Source organism: Martes martes (genome assembly GCF_963455335.1).
Source record: "Martes martes genome assembly, chromosome: 17".
Lineage (NCBI taxonomy): Eukaryota > Metazoa > Chordata > Mammalia > Carnivora > Mustelidae > Martes > Martes martes.
Window position 1 is genome coordinate 59603231 of NC_137905.1, and position 17435 is coordinate 59620665.

Consider the following 17435-nt stretch of genomic DNA (forward strand, 5'->3'; position numbering starts at 1 on the left):
CTTTCCCACCCTCTAGCATTTCCTTTAGCTCCTGTGGATGAGAAATGAGCTCTAAAGACTTGTTGGGTTTCTGGCCAAACACTGGCCGGAACCTCTCACAGAGTGGTGGATGGGTCCTGTTGTGTCTCCTGAAGGGTCTCCGTGTTGCTGACCCTAATGTGGGGGCAATGACAGGCTGACTGGCTGCTCTCCACTCATGTGCCCCCTCCTAGATGATCATATTCACACTTCACAGTACCCTCAGAGTGTGTTCAACTGATAATCCTGACCTCAAGAATCTCATTATTGGTTGGGAAATGATATTTTCTGAATTCTAGAATTTAATGATCTAAGCAAGCACTGGGGCCGTGTGTTCCCCCGAAATACAGTTCCCTTTGGGAAGGCAGGATCAGTGCTGAATTCCCAGAATGAGGGGTCAGCTTAAAAGTGACATCCAAAAAAAAAAAAAAAAAAGTGACATCAAATGGTGACAGAGGGGCTTATTTTCCTGGCTCTCCTTTTTGAGAACCCTAAAGGATTCATGGTATGTCAGCCAATGACAGTTGCTATTTTTTCTGATGCTTGAATTGTATCATCAGGTTTAGTTTCTGTGTCCTTTTAACATGTTCCTGTCATTTTTTGGGCACTTATTTTGTGGCATAACAAGATGTTCCAGGCTCACCTGGGACCCTCCCTGTTTAGCCTTGGAATCGGTCTTTTCTCCCAAGAGCTCTGGTTCCTCTCTGCAGAAAAAGGGATGAAATTCTGGGCTGTGGATGTCTCCTGTCCTTACCCTCCTTGCCCTCCCTGGGAGCTGCAGATTCCCTTGGGAAGGAAGCAGATGGAAAGGGTGAGGGCACCCCCTGAGCCCAGGACTGGGTTGCACTCCTACAGACTGTGGGGCTGTGGACAACTCCTGTTCTCTGATGACTGATTTTCCCATCTGTGAAATGTGGACTTCAGTAGGCTGAAATATGGCTTGCAAAGATGTATACATCCTAATCCCTGGCCCCTTGACGTGTTACCTTATTAAGAAAAAGGATCAGGGGTAGTTAAGCATCTGCCTTGGGCTCAGGTCCTGATCCCAGGGTCCTGGGATTGAGCCTGCATCGGGCTCCCTGCTCAGCAGGAAGCCTTCTTCTCCCTCTCCCACTCCCCCTGCTTGTGTTCCCTCTCTCGCTGTGTCTCTCTGTCAAATAAATAAATAAAATCTTTAAAGAAAAAGAAAAAGGATCTTTCCAATTGTAATTAAAGATCTTGAAGTGGGGAAATTATCCTGAATTATTGGGGGTGGGCTCCAAATATAAAGCCACGTGGACCCTTATGAGGGTGAGGCAGAGGGAAACCTGACACTAAGTTGGCTCAAGCTGCCGTTACAAAGTACTGTAGTTGGGTGGCTTAAACACCCAAAATTGGCTTCTCACAGCTGTGGAGGCTAAATCCAAGATAAAGGTGCTGGCAAAGTAGGCCTTTTCTCTTGGCTTGTGGGAGGCTGCGAAATCATCGTGCGGTCACTAAAACATGTATGGGGCGACGTCTGTGTTTATAACAGCACAAGCAGGAGGGAGACCCAAGTGCAGTCAAAAAGAGAATGCGTGGGCGCCTGGGTGGCTCAGTGGGTTAAGCCGCTGCCTTCCGCTCAGGTCATGATCTTGGGGTCCTGGGATCGAGCCCCGCATTGGATTCTCTGCTCAGCAGGGAGCCTGCTTCCCTCTCCTTCTCGCTGCCTACCTCTCTGCCTACTTGTGAACTCTCTCTGTCAAATAAATAAATAAAATCTTTAAAAGAAAAAAAAAGGAGAATGTGTAAACAGACTGTGTGGTATTTGTGTGGTAAGGCCCTACACAACAAGGGCATGCAAGGAACCAAGGCCATACAGAACCACACAGATGTGCACTCAGAAAAAGAAGCCAGATGTTGATATGCAAACCCTGTGTGGTTCTACACACAACCAGCAAAACTTGTTTGTGGTGGCAGTCAAGATGGCAGTGGCTGCTTGGGAAGCACAGAGGACTTCTGGGAGCCCGACACATTCCAGTTTTTGCTATGAGACTCATGGTGCTCACTGGAGGTATGATGTGTATGTTTTTCTCTCTAATTACAAGCCGTCATCAAAAGGTTAAACAGTTCATAGAAACAGAAAGTGGATTAGTGGTTGCCAGAAGCTGGTGGGAGAGTGACGTGTCTATGCACACCAGTGTAGGGAGGTCCTGAGGGAGAGAATATTTAGGCAGACTCCCTGCTAAGCAAGGAGCCCCATACTGGGCTTAACCTCACCACCCATGAGATCATGACCTGAGCTGAAATCAAGTCCTACACTTGACCAACTGAGCCACCCAGGTGCACCATGAATGTACACATTAATATAGCTAAAAACGATAAATTTGATGTTACACGAATTTTAACTCAGTTTTTAAAAAGATTTTGAAAAGTAAGATAACCCAGGGGTGTATGGCTGATTCAGTCAGTAGAACATGAGACTCTTGGGCGCCTGGATGGCTCGGTCCTAAGGCATCTGCCTTCGGCTTAGGTGGGTCATGGGATCGAGCCCCGCATCCATGTCCCTGCTCAGTGAGAGGCCTGCTTCTCCCTCTCCTACTCCCCCTGCTTGTATTCCCTCTCTCGCTCTCTGTCAAATAAATTAAAAAAAAAAAAAAAAAGGACATGTGACTCTTGATCTTGGGGTCATGAGGTCAAGCCCCATGTTGGGCAGGGAGCCTTCTTAAAATTAAAAAAAAAAAAAAAGATAATCCTAATCTCATTTTGTAGCTCACAAAACCGGCACGGTCGAGATAGTCATCATTTCCATGCATTCATTTGTCCTTTCTTATTTTTCTTTATTATTTTCTTTTTTAAAATTTTTAAAGATTTTATTTATTTATTTGACACAGAGAGAGAGATCACAAGTAGGCAGAGAGGCAGGCAGAGAGAGACAGAGAGAGGGGGAAGCAGGCTCCCCGCTGAGCACAGAGCCCGATGCGGGACTGGATCCCGGGATCCTGGGATCATGACCCGAGCTGAAGGCAGAGGCTTTAACCCATTGAGCCACCAGGCGCCCCATTTTTCTTTATTTTTTTGAAGATTTATTATTTTTTAAATAAGACCTCTTTCTTTTTTTAAGATTTTATTTATTCATTTGACAGAGAGAGATCACAAGGAGGCAGAACAGCAGGCAGAGGGGTGGGGGGAAGCAGACTCCCTGCTGAGCAGAGAACCCAATGTGGGGCTCGATTCCAGGACCCTGAGATGGTGACCTGAGCCGAAGGCAGAGCCTTAACCCACTGAGCCACTCAGGTTTCCCAAGACTTCTTTTTTATTTATTTATTTATTTATTTATTTTAAAAAGATTTTATTTATTTATTTGACAGAGAGAGATCACAAGTAGGCAGAGAGGCAGGCAGAGAGAGAGAGAGGAGGAAGCAGACTCCCTGCTGAGCAGAGAGCCCGATGCGGGGCTCGATCCCAGGACCCTGAGATCATGACCTGAGCTGAAGGCAGAGGCTTAACCCACTGAGCCACCCAGGCGCCCCCCAAGACTTCTTTTTTAAAGATTGATTTTACTTATTTGAGAGAGTGAGAGAGCGAGCGCGCATGCGTGCGCAAGAGCTGGTGGGAGGGGCAGAAGGAGAGGGAGTCTGAGGCGGGGCTCCATCCAAGAACTCTGGGATCATGACCTGAGTAGAAGGCAGACACTTAACTCACAGAACCACACAGCGCCCCTAACAAGATTTTGTTTTAAGTATTCTCTGTACCCAGCTTGGGGCTCCAACTCACAACCCGGAGGTACGAGTAGCAGGCTCTACCAGCTGAGCCAGACAGGTGCCCCAAGGGTCAGCGGCTCCTGGGTGGTCAGCCGGCTGAGCATCTGACTCTTGATTCTGGCTTGGGTCATGGTCTCAGGGTTGTGGTATAGGCCCCGAGTCAGGCTCCGTGCTGAGCGTGAAGCCTGCTTTGGATTTCTCTCTTCTTTCCCTCTGCCCCTCCCCGCTTACGCTCTTTCTCTCTAAAAACAAAAAACAAAACAAAACACCCCCAAAAACCAAAAGCAAAAACAACGAGAACAAAAATATAATTCAGTGGCATTCAGTACATTCCTGATGTTGTGCAAGTTTCATGACTGCGTAGTCCCCGATGGAACCTGTGAAGAGGGAGAGAGACTGAAGTGATGCAGCCACCAGACCTCCCCAGGAAGTGGCTTTGGCGGTGACACCTGAAGTTTACAGGGAGAGCCAGGTGCAGGCGTGGAGTGTGGGGGAAGAGAGAGGGCTGCCTGCAGCTAGGCGCTCAAAAGCAGCAGTGGGCAGGCCATGGTTGGTCTGGAGGCAATCTGAGTGACTCTTACACTTTGTTTTATCCCTTGACTTCTGTCTGCAGGGTCATAATGTAGACAGTTTCCAGTGTTCCAGGACCGGGAAGGGTGAGATGCTGAAAGGGTGCAATGAGCACAGAGGATGAGAGTATAAGGTACCACTGACTACTTGGTCTGGCCTACTAAGGGTATAGAGCCAAGATGGACCCATTTCCTGCCATGCACATCTGGACCTCTGAGCAAGATTTCTGCCTTGGTCTTGCCCACCTGTATGCCTCCTCTGCCTCCGCCTACCCTGGGCTGCCCCCTGTGCTTCTCTTATTCTGCCTGAGCCTGGTTCCCAGTTGATTCCCCCTCCCCCAGTGTTGTCCCGGCACTTCGGCACTTCGGAAGACTTGGTTTGTGCATGTGGTGAATGGAGCTGGTAGTGGCCTGGTACCTGATAAGATGGTAGAGGGAATCTTCAAGGCCTGCTTGCTGCTGGCACCTGGTTATACCCTGTCTGTGTGACTGCCATGTACTGGGAAGGAAAGTACTGGGCCCAGGAGGAAGGAGGTCCTGTTTAGAAAGAAAAGCATGAGCCACTGAAACCGCAGAGTCTGTTGCTATAGTCAATGGAGGGGCCCATACCAGGGGCAATCCAGAGGACCCCCCCCCCCAACCTATCCCAAGCTATCTCTGACCACTCCTTACTTCACTGCTCTCTCAGTGCCTCGTCAGGACCCCCGCAATTGTTTCCGCCCGGAACCGTCTTGGAGGTAGTCCCCTAGGAGAGTCCACTGCTACAGTCTTTACTACCACTTCTTATTTTTGACTGGCCCTGACACCCTGGTGCCTGCCCCAGAAGTTTGGGTCGGTATGGGTAGCTCCTATGCCCCCTTACCGGTGATTTTGGGGCGCAGGGAGGGGTGAGGTCGTGGAAAACGCTCAGCAAGTATCGCTACTGTTTGCCACACCTCACCCCACACACTAGCCAACTTTCCTTCCCACTTATCACAGAAGGGAAGCGAGGGTCTGAGGCCAGGGCCTCGGGGGAGCAGCACGGAGGGGGCGGACCACTCCATGGTGGGGCGTGGCCCCGCAGACGGGGTGGGAGAGGCCCGCCACGGCTCAGCTCAGGGGCGGGGAGGGCCCCGGATTTGGGGGTTGCGTTGGGACGGGAACAAAGGCAGGCGCAGAGACAAAGCCCCACGGACACCCAGCCCCCTTCAGGAACAAAGGCCACACCCCGCCCAGCCGGGCCAGACGCGCCTCCGCCGCCAGCACGCGTGGGCGCACGGCTCAGCCCACAGGTTTTACGTTTGAACCCAGAGACGAGGAGGACGACTTGGGGCCAGACTCGCCGGCCAGCATGCTTTAAGCATCCTCTCAAAAGCTGACCTCCCCCTTCCTCCCCATCGTCTCCTTTAGCCTTGTCCTAAACTGGAAACCTCGGCACCGAGGAGCCCTGCAAAGGGGGCCTAGGCCCACCCCTGGGCCGGCTCCGACGCACGCACCCCTCGAGCCTCCTTCGGGCCCCCTTCGGGCCCAGGGCCTTTAGACAAGCTCCCCGGCCAGACTCTGCTCCCGCCTCAAACAGGATCGAACAGGAGCTCTCCGCCTGCATCGTAGGCCGCGCTTCCCGGCTCCGACCGGCCTTCTCTCTCCGCCCCTGCCTGGCCCCCGGGATGCTCGCCCCAGACTCTGCGTCCTCCTCGGGATTCCCACGACAAGGCCGTGTTTGTCTGACAGGAGTCCCCACGGCTCACAGGCCTCGCCCTCCGCGTCGGACGGAATTCTCCCCCGACATTCAGCCAGGACCCCTCCGCCCCCGCCCCGATCCCGCGTCCGGCTGAGGCAGGACTCCTCCCTCGGATGGGACTCTCCCCACCCAGACTCCGCTTTCCCTCCTGCGGGATTCCCCGTCCCGCTCCGCACCCCTCGCCCCGACCCGGCTTCGTGCCGTAGACTCGCCCCGCTCTGGGGTTCATTCCGTTCGCGCTCCTGGAAAAGCGGCTGCCTAAAAGACGGGAAGGGGTCGTTTGTGGGGCCGCGGGACTCGCTGCTCTGGACCCCTTGGAATCTCTGCTTTGGGCAGGTTTCAGTGTTTGCCATGTTAAACAATAAAACGGTTAAAACCCAAAAGTCATCCACTTGGCTCAGAAGGGGACTCCTCCTGGGACGGGGACCCCGCCGCCCCCTTCGCTCTCAGCCCCGCCTCTCTCCCCAGCACGGCTGGGCGCGGAGACAGGAGACTTCCCCGGCCTTGGCCTAAGGGGCGGGAACTGAGCTGGCGGCGGGGACGGCCAAATCGCCTGCGCAGTACCGCGGCCAGGGGCTAGGGCTGGAGGGGGCGCCAGAGCGCGTAAAGGTGCGCGCGCCCCACCCGCGTACGAGGTTGCGGCAGTGGCGTCACTAGCCCCGCCCCTGCCGCACGGGCGGCGCTGGGGCAGCGTGGGTGGAGGTAGGAAGACCGGGCTCAGGCGCGTGCGTACTCGCGGTCTCGCCCCGGGCGGCCGGCCTGGGCCCCGCCCCCGGCGCAAGACGCCCAGCGCGCCTGCGCGGCGGCGTCGGCGCCAGTTATTTCTGTCCCGCCCCCCGGCCGCGGCTCTTTCTGCGAGCGGGCGCGCGGGCGAGCGGTTGTTCGCGTGGCGCGTGGCGCTGTGTCGGGGCGGCCTTTGAGGAGGAGTGCGGTCGGCGGCGGCGGGAGGCTAGCAGGCGGCGGCCCGCGGGGCTTCCAGAGCGCCCCGCGCGCGGCGGGCGGTAGCCCAGGCGGCGCGTGGCGGCGCTCGGCCTCGCGGCGGCGGCGGCCCAGCCGTTGGCGGCCAGCGCGTCTGCGCCTGCGCGGCGAGCCCCGCGCCCCTCCTCCCCCCTGGGCGCCCCCGGCGGCGTGTGAATGGCGGCCTCGGCGGCGGCGGCCTCCGCGGCGGCGGCGGCGGCCGCCTCCGGCAGCCCAGGCCCAGGCGAGGGCTCGGCTGGCGGCGAAAAGCGCGCCGCCGCCTCGTCGGCCGCGTCTGCGGCCGCGGCCTCGGCCTCGGCGTCGTCACCCGCGGGGGGCGGCGGCGAGGCTCTGGAGCTGCTGGAGCACTGCGGTGTGTGCCGGGAGCGCCTGCGCCCGGAGAGGGAGCCTCGCTTGTTGCCCTGCCTGCACTCGGCTTGCAGTGCCTGCCTCGGGCCCCCGGCGCCCGCCGCCGCCAATAGCTCGGGGGATGGCGGTGCGGCGGGCGACGGCGCCGGTGAGTACGGTCGGGCCGCGGCGGCCCATCCCCCCACTCCGCAGGCTTTGATTCTGCCTCGGCGTGGGCACTGGGGGTCGGTTCGCAGCTTGGCGATGGCGGGGGATCGACCGAGCGAGAGGGATAGGGACCCGGATAGAGCGGGGCCGGATCGGGTATGGGCAGTGGGTTCTGGGCTGGGCGCAGAGATGGGGTGTTTGTTTCAAGTGCGATGGAAGAAGAGGTTGGGTTCCTGCTTTCTAATGAGAGGATCTGGTCCTCTTTGGGATGAAGGTTGGGCTAGTCAGGGGATGGGTTATAGCTTGTGGGTGAACTTGGAACAGTCTCTCTTTGTTTTTGGCAGTGGTGGACTGTCCTGTTTGCAAGCAGCAGTGCTTCTCCAAAGACATTGTGGAGAACTACTTTATGCGTGATAGTGGCAGTAAGGCTGCCACAGACTCGCAGGACGCAAATCAGGTATGTCCTGCCCAGAAACCCTAAAGAGGCCTCGGAACATGGTACCAGTTCCAGACTGTATTCTCTCGCTATGGACAGACTTGAGTAGGCTAGGTAAAGGCTGCACTTTGCTTTAAAGTTGTGTTATTAGAGGTGCAGTTGTGGACATGTTCGGAGGTTTTGTCTCGTGTTTTGCCTTTGCCCATCAGTGCTGCACTAGCTGTGAGGATAATGCTCCTGCCACCAGCTACTGTGTGGAGTGCTCTGAGCCGCTGTGTGAGACGTGTGTGGAGGCACACCAGCGGGTGAAGTACACCAAGGACCACACCGTGCGCTCCACTGGTATGCAAGGCAGGGGGAAAAGCCTTGGTTATCCTGCGTTCGTTCTCTACTGTTTATGGTGCTGGTTATCAACGATGGATGGGTCCTGGGGAGGTTTTTTGGAGGGTACCACTTGAAGGGTCTGAGGGCAGAACTCAGAAATGGGGAGTCTGGGGCTCAGGTGTGCAATCTCTCTGGGGCCAAGTGGAAGGGAAAAGGCCGCAGGGCAGGGGTGCACTGAGGGTTCAGGCAAGCTCGTCAGGGACACCTCCCCGCCCTCAGACATACAGAGGATAAGGTCTCTGTATGTGGAGGAGCTCCTGTATGTGTATGTATGTGGTGGAGGGGTCGGCCTGGCCTCCCTGGCAACTTCTGTTCAGACTCTAGGGGAAACGAAGCCTCTGGTTGTAAGGGCCCTCAAGACCATCACGGAGAGTGAGTCTGAGAAGTGTTTTAATTTTGGGTCACACAGATCTAAAAGTTTAGCTCAGGAAGGTATTTGTGCATTTTTCTGTAAGCGCTGGGGTTGGGACAGAAAAGGGCTTGTGGGTTTTCTGAGTTTATCCTGCTTTTTGTTCCAGAACTTTTTGTGAGTGGCCTTTTGGTAGTTAGGTTTTTGCTTCGCGGTCCTAGAGGATAGCATTGGCAGGAAGGTAAGGATGGAGGGGGGTAGCTGTGGGGGCATGAGGAATCAGGAACAAAGGGCAGGAATTTGTAGGAGGTCCTGGGTTCAGGCAGAGGACAGAGTGCAGGAGGTGGCAGTGTTGGAGGACCCGTGGTCTGGCTGGTTTGTGTCTCAGTCATATGTCTTGGGCAGGGATGGTATAGCCAGGGTGTAATTGGGATTGAGTAGGAAAGAGGGATAGATGCTCTCAAGCAGCTTTGTAATGGTGACAGGTAGGGGGTGGGGTGGTGTGTACCAAGACTTCCCCTGCAGAGGGGACCTGACACCTTTGTGAGGATTTTGTCTGACATTTCACCTCTCCTGTCCTGAGAAGGCCTTGCAAGCCCTGGATCCCTTGTAGACCTTTGGGTTATAAGAGGTCTGTGGACTTCTCTTCCTTCAGAGAGGGGAGGTCACCAAAGCATGGTTTTTAAGGAAGCTGTACTTGAACTGTGTCTCTAGTCCCTGATTTGCTTTCTGTCTGTGCCATCAAGTAAACATTGTGTGTGTGTGCTTATAGCCAGAATTCCCTTTTTTCCCGGACAGAACATGCTACAGGTGGAGGAGGAATTGAGCCCAGTGGGGATTTTCAAGGTGGAGGAGCTCTCCAGTGTGTCCACTTGGGGAAGGTTCTAGTAGCCAGAATAGCAAGTGGGAGGTCCCTGCCAGTCTTCAGACTTTGTTGTCCAGGTCAGAAGCTGGGAGGCGGGAGTTGTTCTCCGGGTCAGGCTTGGGGCAGAGTGTTTTGAGAGGAAGGATTTGGGCCTATAGGCCTGTGCTTTTCCCTGGCCACTGCTACAGGGCCCTTGAGTTTTCCCAACAGGCAGCCCAGGGTTGCAGGACAGGCAGGAGTGAGGCCTTAAGTTTTGTTTACTGCTTGAGATGGCAAAAGCTGAGTATGAGCTTCAGTCTCATGGTTTCTGTTCCCCAGGGCCAGCCAAGTCACGGGATGGTGAGCGCACAGTGTACTGCAATGTGCACAAGCACGAGCCCCTTGTGTTGTTCTGTGAGAGCTGTGACACCCTCACCTGCCGGGACTGCCAGCTGAATGCCCATAAGGACCACCAGTGAGTACTGGGAATGCTGGTGGGTGCTGCCTTTTCTTTCCTTCCCACATTCAGTACCCAGGCTCGCTTTTGTCTGCTCTCAGATACCAGTTCCTGGAAGATGCAGTGAGGAACCAGCGCAAGCTCCTGGCCTCGCTGGTGAAGCGCCTTGGGGACAAGCATGCAACGCTGCAGAAGAATACCAAGGAGGTTCGCAGCTCGTAAGTGTGGAAGCCAGGGCCACAGTTGGGGGCAGGCCTGGGGGAGCATCTTCCTGACCTGGTTCACCCTGCCCCCTCCAGGATCCGCCAAGTGTCTGACGTACAGAAGCGTGTGCAGGTAGACGTTAAGATGGCCATCTTGCAGATCATGAAGGAGCTGAACAAGCGGGGCCGTGTGCTGGTCAATGATGCCCAGGTACGCCCTGTCTGGGGCGGGGGGAGGGATTCTGGGTCCCATCTGCTGGCTGCTGACCGCATCTGTGATGGGAGGGCCTTTGGGACCGGCGTCCTCCGTTGGCTGTTGATGCCATCTTTGGTGTCTTCTTTTCACTGCTTCTCTTCTCCACCTGCAGAAGGTGACTGAAGGGCAGCAGGAGCGCCTGGAGCGACAACACTGGACCATGACCAAGATCCAGAAGCACCAGGAACACATCCTGCGCTTTGCCTCCTGGGCTCTGGAGAGTGACAACAACACGGCCCTGCTGCTCTCCAAGAAGCTGGTGTGTGCTGGTGGGCACCCAGGTGGTGGGTTCCAGGCAGGTGCCACTGAGCACCCTGCAGCCGTGTTGGCTATGTGTTCACGCACTGCTCCATCTGCAGATCTACTTCCAGCTGCATCGGGCCCTCAAGATGATTGTGGACCCTGTGGAGCCACATGGCGAGATGAAGTTCCAGTGGGACCTTAATGCCTGGACCAAGAGTGCAGAGGCTTTTGGTGTGTCCTTTTCTTAACCTGCTGCATATTGGTACCATTCCAGAAAGTGGGTGTTTTAACGCTGATTTTATTTCATTTTTGCAGGGAAGATTGTGGCGGAGCGTCCTGGCACCAACTCAACAGGCCCTACATCCATGGCCCCTCCTAGGGCTCCAGGGCCCTTGAGCAAGCAGGGCTCTGGCAGCAGCCAGGTGAGTTGGGGTGGGAGGGGCCCTGGTAGGGGAGGGAGGGGCACGGGGTCTTATGGGACACCTGCTCACTGAGGTCTACCTACTTTGTCCACAGCCCATGGAGGTGCAGGAAGGCTATGGCTTTGGCTCAGGTGAGTACCTTGTAGGTGGGAGAGCTTCAGTGCTTTAGGTCTATCCCTAATCTGCTGTCTCTTTCTCTTTTCTGAGCAGACGACCCTTACTCAAGTGCAGAGCCGCACGTGTCAGGTGTGAAGCGGTGAGTTTGGCTGTCCTCTGGTGGAGCCAGGTGGGCATAGGGATGGGTGTGCTAACGCCGCGCTGCACCTGCACCCACAGGTCCCGCTCAGGTGAGGGCGAGGTGAGTGGCCTCATGCGCAAGGTGCCACGGGTGAGCCTCGAGCGCTTGGACCTGGATCTCACAGCTGATAGTCAGCCACCAGTTTTCAAGGTCTTCCCAGGCAGCACCACTGAGGATTACAATCTTATCGTTATTGAGCGTGGTGCTGCCGCTGCTGCTGCTGGACAGCCTGGGACTGCTCCACCTGGGGCCCCTGGGGCCCCGCCCCTGCCTGGCATGGCCATAGTCAAGGTGAGCCTGCCTCAAGTGATTGTGACTGGGAGATGAACACCTAGGTGTCCACCCTGCCAAACACCTTTTACTACCTCCTTGCAGGAGGAAGAGACAGAGGCTGCCATTGGAGCCCCGCCTACTGCCACTGAGGGCCCTGAGACCAAGCCTGTGCTGATGGCCCTGGCGGAGGGCCCTGGCGCTGAGGGCCCCCGCCTGGCCTCACCCAGTGGCAGCACCAGTTCAGGCCTAGAAGTGGTGGCTCCAGAGGGCACTTCAGCCCCAGCAGGTGGCCCAGGTGCCCTGGACGACAGTGCCACCATCTGCCGTGTCTGCCAGAAGCCAGGCGATCTGGTCATGTGCAACCAGTGCGAGTTCTGCTTCCACCTGGACTGCCACCTGCCTGCCCTGCAGGATGTGCCAGGGTGCGAGGCTGGTGTGGGGCCTGTGCAGGGTGGAGGGCTGGGCCAGGTTCTTTGCAGCTCCTCATTCTCCTTCCATCCAGGGAGGAGTGGAGTTGCTCTCTGTGCCATGTGCTGCCCGATCTGAAAGAGGAAGATGGCAGCCTGAGCCTGGATGGTGGTGATAGCACCGGTGTGGTGGCCAAGCTGTCGCCAGCCAACCAGCAGGTGAGGGTAGGGGCCTACTCCCTTGGGAGTTGCTCAGTAACCCTACCCGACCGTGGCTCTGATGTCTCTTGTCCCGTCCATAGAAGTGTGAGCGTGTCTTGCTGGCTCTGTTCTGTCATGAGCCCTGCCGGCCCCTGCATCAGCTGGCTACTGACTCCACTTTCTCCCTGGTGAGTCTTGGGACTTAAAGGGAGGTGGGGGGTGGGTAGTTGCCTGGTCTCACCTTCAGCTTGTGGCTTTTGTCTACAGGATCAGCCTGGTGGCACCCTGGACCTAACCCTGATCCGCGCCCGTCTCCAGGAGAAGTTGTCACCGCCCTATAGTTCCCCCCAGGAATTTGCCCAGGATGTGGGCCGCATGTTTAAGCAATTCAATAAGCTGACAGAGGTGAGCTTGGGGAGAATGGGGTTGGGGGTAAGGCGAAGGGAGGTGGGAGGAGGGAGAGCTAGGACCCATCCAGTGCAATCTGCCCGGCTTAGGACAAGGCAGATGTGCAGTCCATCATCGGCCTGCAGCGCTTCTTTGAAACTCGCATGAACGAGGCCTTTGGTGACACCAAGTTCTCAGCTGTGCTGGTGGAGCCCCCGCCGCTGAGCCTGCCTGGTGCTGGCCTGAGTGCCCAGGAGCTATCCAGTGGTCCTGGTGATGGCCCCTGAACCTGTGGCTGCTCAGGCCAACCCGGCCTGACTCTGTTCTCTGTCCTGTCAAATCTGCACCCCCCCCCCCCGCCCCCAGTCTCCCCCTCTGGTGGCCTGGCTCCTACTTCTCGGTGGCCCCATCCCTCAGCCCCTCACGATATGGTTTTTACTTATGTGGATTTAATAAAAACTTCACCAGTTCCTCATGCCTTTGTTGGTGGGGGCAGTGGTCCTGGGGCCTGGTCTTTGCAGTTCCCTCACCATGCCCTGGTGGATGGAATAGGTGTGGGGCAGTCCTCTTCAGCCATTTTGGTGTCCAGGGAGTAGGGGAGAGCCTCTCTCCTTGTCCTTCCAATGTGGAGTGTGCCTCAGGTGGGTGGGAGGGTTGCATGGGGCACATGCTGGAGGGTTTTGGGAGCCCCTGTAGGTGGTAATGCCTAGGCTGCTCTGGGCAGGCGGGGTGTAGCCCCAGATACATGCTGTGTGGTGGCCAGTCTTCCTGAGTGCTTCCTGGACTTGGGTGTAACCATTTTTCACAATCAGTGCCACAGAGCTGGGCGGGCTGAGGATCCCTGGCAGAAAAGCCCAGACTTCAGGGTATCTGGGAAGCCCACTGTCTTGGAGGTGTTAGGCTCTAGAGGCCAAGAAGCTCCTAAACCCTGAACATCCTAGAGAGACTTGACCTGGTAACTGCCACAAACTGGGAAGCAATCCAGCCTTCCTTATCGTATACCCCAATGCGTCTGGCATTTGGACTTCTGCCATGCATGTCAATTGCCTTTTTACCAAACCCTGTAAGTGAGCTCCGTGCCAAGGGACCCCAGCCTGGCCCAAATCAGGCCAGTCACACAGGCCTAGGAATTAGTGTCCAGTCTTTTATTACAGAAGCACTACAACGAAACTGTTGGGCATCCACTGCCCGCCTCCCACCCGGGATGGTATAGGGTGATCAGTCCCTCCGCAGGTTCTTGAGCCGCTCCTCCAGGTCTGCATCGGCATCTACTAGGGCTGAGGCTGCGGCCTCTGCTTTCTTCCCACTGGCAGCCACACTGAGTGAGCCTCCGGTGGAGGGGAGGTCTACAGAGAGTGGGGATTAGGAGAGCTCCTGTAGAAAGGAATAATGCTGGGAGCAGGGGGGTCAGGGGTTGTGTCTGGACTGTTGGGTGGGACAGGGCCCAAAGTTGGGTGCACTCACTTGACAGCTCATCTGTCAGGCTCAATCCCAGCTCGTCCAGGACCTGAGACACAACAGCGTCACTTGGGAAGAGAAAAGAACTTTATGAGGGCCAGGCACGTGCGAAGACCAGACATCCGTCCCCATTCTCCCCATACCTGGTGTCCCCCTAACCTTTCTTCTTCATCTTCCTCATCACCCATGGCATCATCAATGGCATCATTCATCATCTCCTCCTTCATGTCCATGATCTCAGCCTGCCGCTCAAATTCCATCATGATCTTCTGGATCTGAGGCAACTTCAACTGGAAGTAGGGTGTGGGGAGGGTTAGTTGGGTGTAAGTTGTGGGGGAGAGGGGGGATTAGGAGAGGCACACCTGTCTGTTCATGGTGCCCATGGCTTTGGTGACCCCCTTCATAGCTTGGGCCATTGAGTTGTTAGACTTCAGTGTCTGGATCTTCAGGGACACAGCCTGGATGTTGGCCCGCATCAACACAAATTTACGCACGTAACGCCGAGTGCGCACCAGGTCTTTTGCCATGATACGGACAGCATCCTGAGAAGTGGACAAAGGTGACGGAGTGAGCCAAGGGAAGATGCTTGCTCCCAGAGCACCATTCCAGCTGATGCTCTCGGACATTTACATGTGATCCCTGCCCCCTCCCTCCTCCCAACCTCATCCTTATGCCTCATGGGTCATCACTCCACAGGCCCCTTTGTACACTACCTCTCTGACAACCCAGACTCTCGAAGGAACGCTGGACTCACTGTATTTAGGGACCCTTCTCCCTCCATATATCTGGAATGCCTTGACTTAGAGAACCTATTCCTGAATTTCGATCCTGGCTGAAGAGTTTGTCTCTCCCTCCACCTCACACAGGCTCGTACCGCAAGCACTTTATTCCAAATAGAAATCTATCCATAGCTCAACTTTTGACTAACCCAAATGTCTTCCTTGCCTTGCCTATCCTGGGAAATGGAACCTCTTCAACCCACCTCCTTAGATTCAAACTCTTGTCACCTGTCACAGGCTCTGCTCCTTACTGATTCAGGCTGTCTCTATTTCTTTTACTGACCTCCATGTCACAGTGAATTCCAGGCCACATCTCTCTTGCATTAAACCCTTTGACTCAGCTCCCATTGTAGCCCATGATTTCAAATGGTCTGGCCTACTGTGTAGTCTGAACTCAGCTATCAGTCCCTTATGGAACATTTACTGCCTCATCTGTTGGTTGCTTAGATCTTCACAGGCTCATTCTCTTCATATCACCTAGAAGGCAGCCTTTCTGGATACCCAAAATATCTGCTCACCCTTAATTTCTCCCAAAGCACCTGTTAGTGTCCTGTCATGTTCCATTGTTATAGTAGTACCTGACGAAACCACAGCACCTAACCCCGTGTCCCAGCTTGTGCCCAACTGAGCTCACCATCTGGCCCTGCTTGGCCATCTTCTTGATGTCTGCGATGATTTTCTTCTCCTGGGTCTCTAGCTTCTGTCGCTCACGGTCCAGCTCTCGCATGGCACGGTTCAGGGCTCGCTGATTCTGTCTCAGCAGCTCCTCTGGTGTCTTCCGGCGCCCAAATAACAAATCCATGGTAGCAGCCCACCAGTGGACCTGTGACAAGTGTGAAGCCTAGGTGCAAAGTGGTGTGGGGCCCACAAAAAGGGCAAGAAGCAGAGCCAAGATCACAATGTGTATTTGGGGGGTTAGGGGGAGCTTGCAAAATGCGAAGGGGTAAGCAGAGAGAGGAAAGGTTAATGGAAAGCCCAAACCTAGCCTGGAACACTGAAGTAGCCCCACGGGTAAAAGTGGGGCCAGTATCCCTTCCTCTCTCTCTGCCTACTTGTGATCTCTGTCAAATAAATAAAATCTTAAAAAAAAAGGTGGGGGGGTGCCTGGGTGGCTCGGTGGGTTAAAGCGTCTGCCTTCGGCTCAGGTCATGATCCCAGGGTCCTGGGATCGAGCCCCACATTGGGCTCTCCGCAAAGCAGGGAGCCTGCTTCCTCCTCTCTCTCTGCCTGCCTCTCTGCCTACTGGTGATCTCTGTCTGTCAAATAAAATCTTCAAAAAAAAGGGGGGGGGCAGCAAAATCTGAAAGTCATCTGCCACACCGGCCCTTCATCATAGTGTCCCAAAGGAGGTTCAAGACTTCAGCCTCTCCAGACCATAGTAGTAAGGCCCTGGAGTCTGATGGACTAAGAATGGAAGTGGTTGTGTGAGGGTGCACTGGGGGTATTTGGAACCTGAGTGGCAAGGATAGGGCAAATGTGGGGGCCCGATGGGATGGGAAGGTAGGTGGAGGGTCTGAGTGCCAAGAACGAAGTGGATATAGGGGTTCTGGAGCTGACAACATATGAATTAGCATTCGGGTTGGGGGGAGGCCTGAATGGGGAGGCAACCTGGGTGCGAATAATATGGTTGTGGGGCACTGGAGCACCCAGTATACTAAAGACATGATGGATGCTGGGGAGCTCTGAGGATCTGGAAGAATCTGGGGTCCTCAGGGACCCCTGTACACCTGGAACGGGATAATGGGCGATGGGGCGCCTTGTTCATCCAGGACAGAACCTGGGGGGCACTGGGAGGCCCGCACACCGAGAGCAAGGTGCCTCGATGAGGCGGCTAGGGTCCCGCGGATAGGCGAGGCAGTCGACACTTAGGCGTCGAGGCCCTCGTATGCCGTCGCCCACGCACCCACCCGGGACCCGCGGCCCGGCAGGGGCCACTCACCGGAGCTGGGACGGAATCCGCTTCCGCTTCCGGGTTACGCTCCTCTCACTCTGCTTTCAGGCGCACCCACCAACGACAGCCCCTCGGTTCTTTCTGCCGTCGCCGCCGTTTCCGGAAGAAACGGTCTGACGTCACAGGCTCCACCGGCACCCGGAACGATGGGCGGGGATAAGAGCGCGCGTGCGCAAGCAGGCCGGCGTCCAGGCGCATGCGCACCACCTTCCGTCTCTCTCGGGCCCGCTTGAGGGTGTTCCGCAGGTTCCAGCTGAGCCAGTCCTGGGACCCCAGTCCCGCTGGGTTGATGCGTCTTCGGGCGCCTTCCGTCGGGCCACCCCAGAGGTCCCGCATCCCACCACCGCACCCACTAGAGGGCCCAGCTCATCCGACGGACACTGACGTTTCCCTAATGTTTCTGGATCTCAGGCCCCTGGTAGCACCAGGGATGGTTCTTGGTGGGCCCTCTCAGGACAGGAGGGGGGCAGAGCTGGAGATGGCACGGACTTTCTTCTATACTGCCTTACCAAGCACGAAGTGAGTGGTTAGGTTACTGGTTCTGCCCCTCGCTGGTCACACACTGGGATTCATCCCATGCAGCCT

At 56.0% G+C, this 17435-nt stretch overlaps 2 protein-coding genes across 5 annotated transcripts; one reads left to right on the forward strand and one right to left on the reverse strand.

Moving 5' to 3' along the window:
- The first annotated feature begins 7077 nt into the window (after window positions 1-7077).
- TRIM28 (tripartite motif containing 28) lies at window positions 7078-13132 on the forward strand. Its single transcript, XM_080829384.1, has 17 exons — window positions 7078-7503; window positions 7847-7959; window positions 8148-8280; window positions 9855-9990; window positions 10074-10190; window positions 10272-10386; window positions 10544-10690; window positions 10791-10905; window positions 10990-11096; window positions 11191-11227; window positions 11307-11352; window positions 11433-11685; window positions 11770-12089; window positions 12170-12293; window positions 12377-12463; window positions 12543-12680; window positions 12773-13132. The coding sequence occupies exons 1-17, from the start codon at window positions 7164-7166 to the stop codon at window positions 12947-12949; spliced, it is 2505 nt and encodes an 834-aa protein (XP_080685510.1). The 5' UTR covers window positions 7078-7163; the 3' UTR covers window positions 12950-13132.
- A 660-nt stretch (window positions 13133-13792) lies between these two features.
- On the reverse strand, window positions 13793-17367 carry CHMP2A (charged multivesicular body protein 2A). 4 transcript variants are annotated; one of them, XM_080829386.1, is made up of 6 exons: window positions 16839-17367; window positions 15534-15722; window positions 14483-14662; window positions 14280-14410; window positions 14127-14188; window positions 13793-14008 (listed from the first exon to the last, which is right to left on the reverse strand). In XM_080829386.1, the coding sequence occupies exons 2-6, from the start codon at window positions 15699-15701 to the stop codon at window positions 13881-13883; spliced, it is 669 nt and encodes a 222-aa protein (XP_080685512.1). In that variant the 5' UTR covers window positions 15702-15722; window positions 16839-17367; the 3' UTR covers window positions 13793-13880. The 4 variants fall into 4 exon arrangements, with proteins under 4 accessions (XP_080685512.1, XP_080685514.1, XP_080685511.1 ...); XM_080829388.1 differs by having other exon boundaries at window positions 14127-14169; window positions 14264-14410; window positions 16839-17349; XM_080829385.1 differs by having other exon boundaries at window positions 15534-15740; window positions 16839-16995.
- Window positions 17368-17435: the final 68 nt, after the last annotated feature.

Excerpts from the sequence above, each read along its gene's own strand:
- TRIM28 (XM_080829384.1), top strand. The coding sequence starts at position 7,164 with ATGGCGGCCTCGGCGGCGGCGGCCTCCGCGGCGGCGGCGGCGGCCGCC. Across the intron at positions 8,281-9,854 it reads CCACACCGTGCGCTCCACTG|GGCCAGCCAAGTCACGGGAT; the intron begins GTATGCAAGGCA and ends TCTGTTCCCCAG. Across the intron at positions 10,191-10,271 it reads ACCAAGGAGGTTCGCAGCTC|GATCCGCCAAGTGTCTGACG; the intron begins GTAAGTGTGGAA and ends TGCCCCCTCCAG.
- CHMP2A (XM_080829386.1), bottom strand. The coding sequence starts at position 15,701 with ATGGATTTGTTATTTGGGCGCCGGAAGACACCAGAGGAGCTGCTGAGA. Across the intron at positions 14,189-14,279 it reads GAGGAAGATGAAGAAGAAAG|TGACGCTGTTGTGTCTCAGG; the intron begins GTTAGGGGGACA and ends TCTCTTCCCAAG. Across the intron at positions 14,009-14,126 it reads CCTGACAGATGAGCTGTCAA|ACCTCCCCTCCACCGGAGGC; the intron begins GTGAGTGCACCC and ends CACTCTCTGTAG.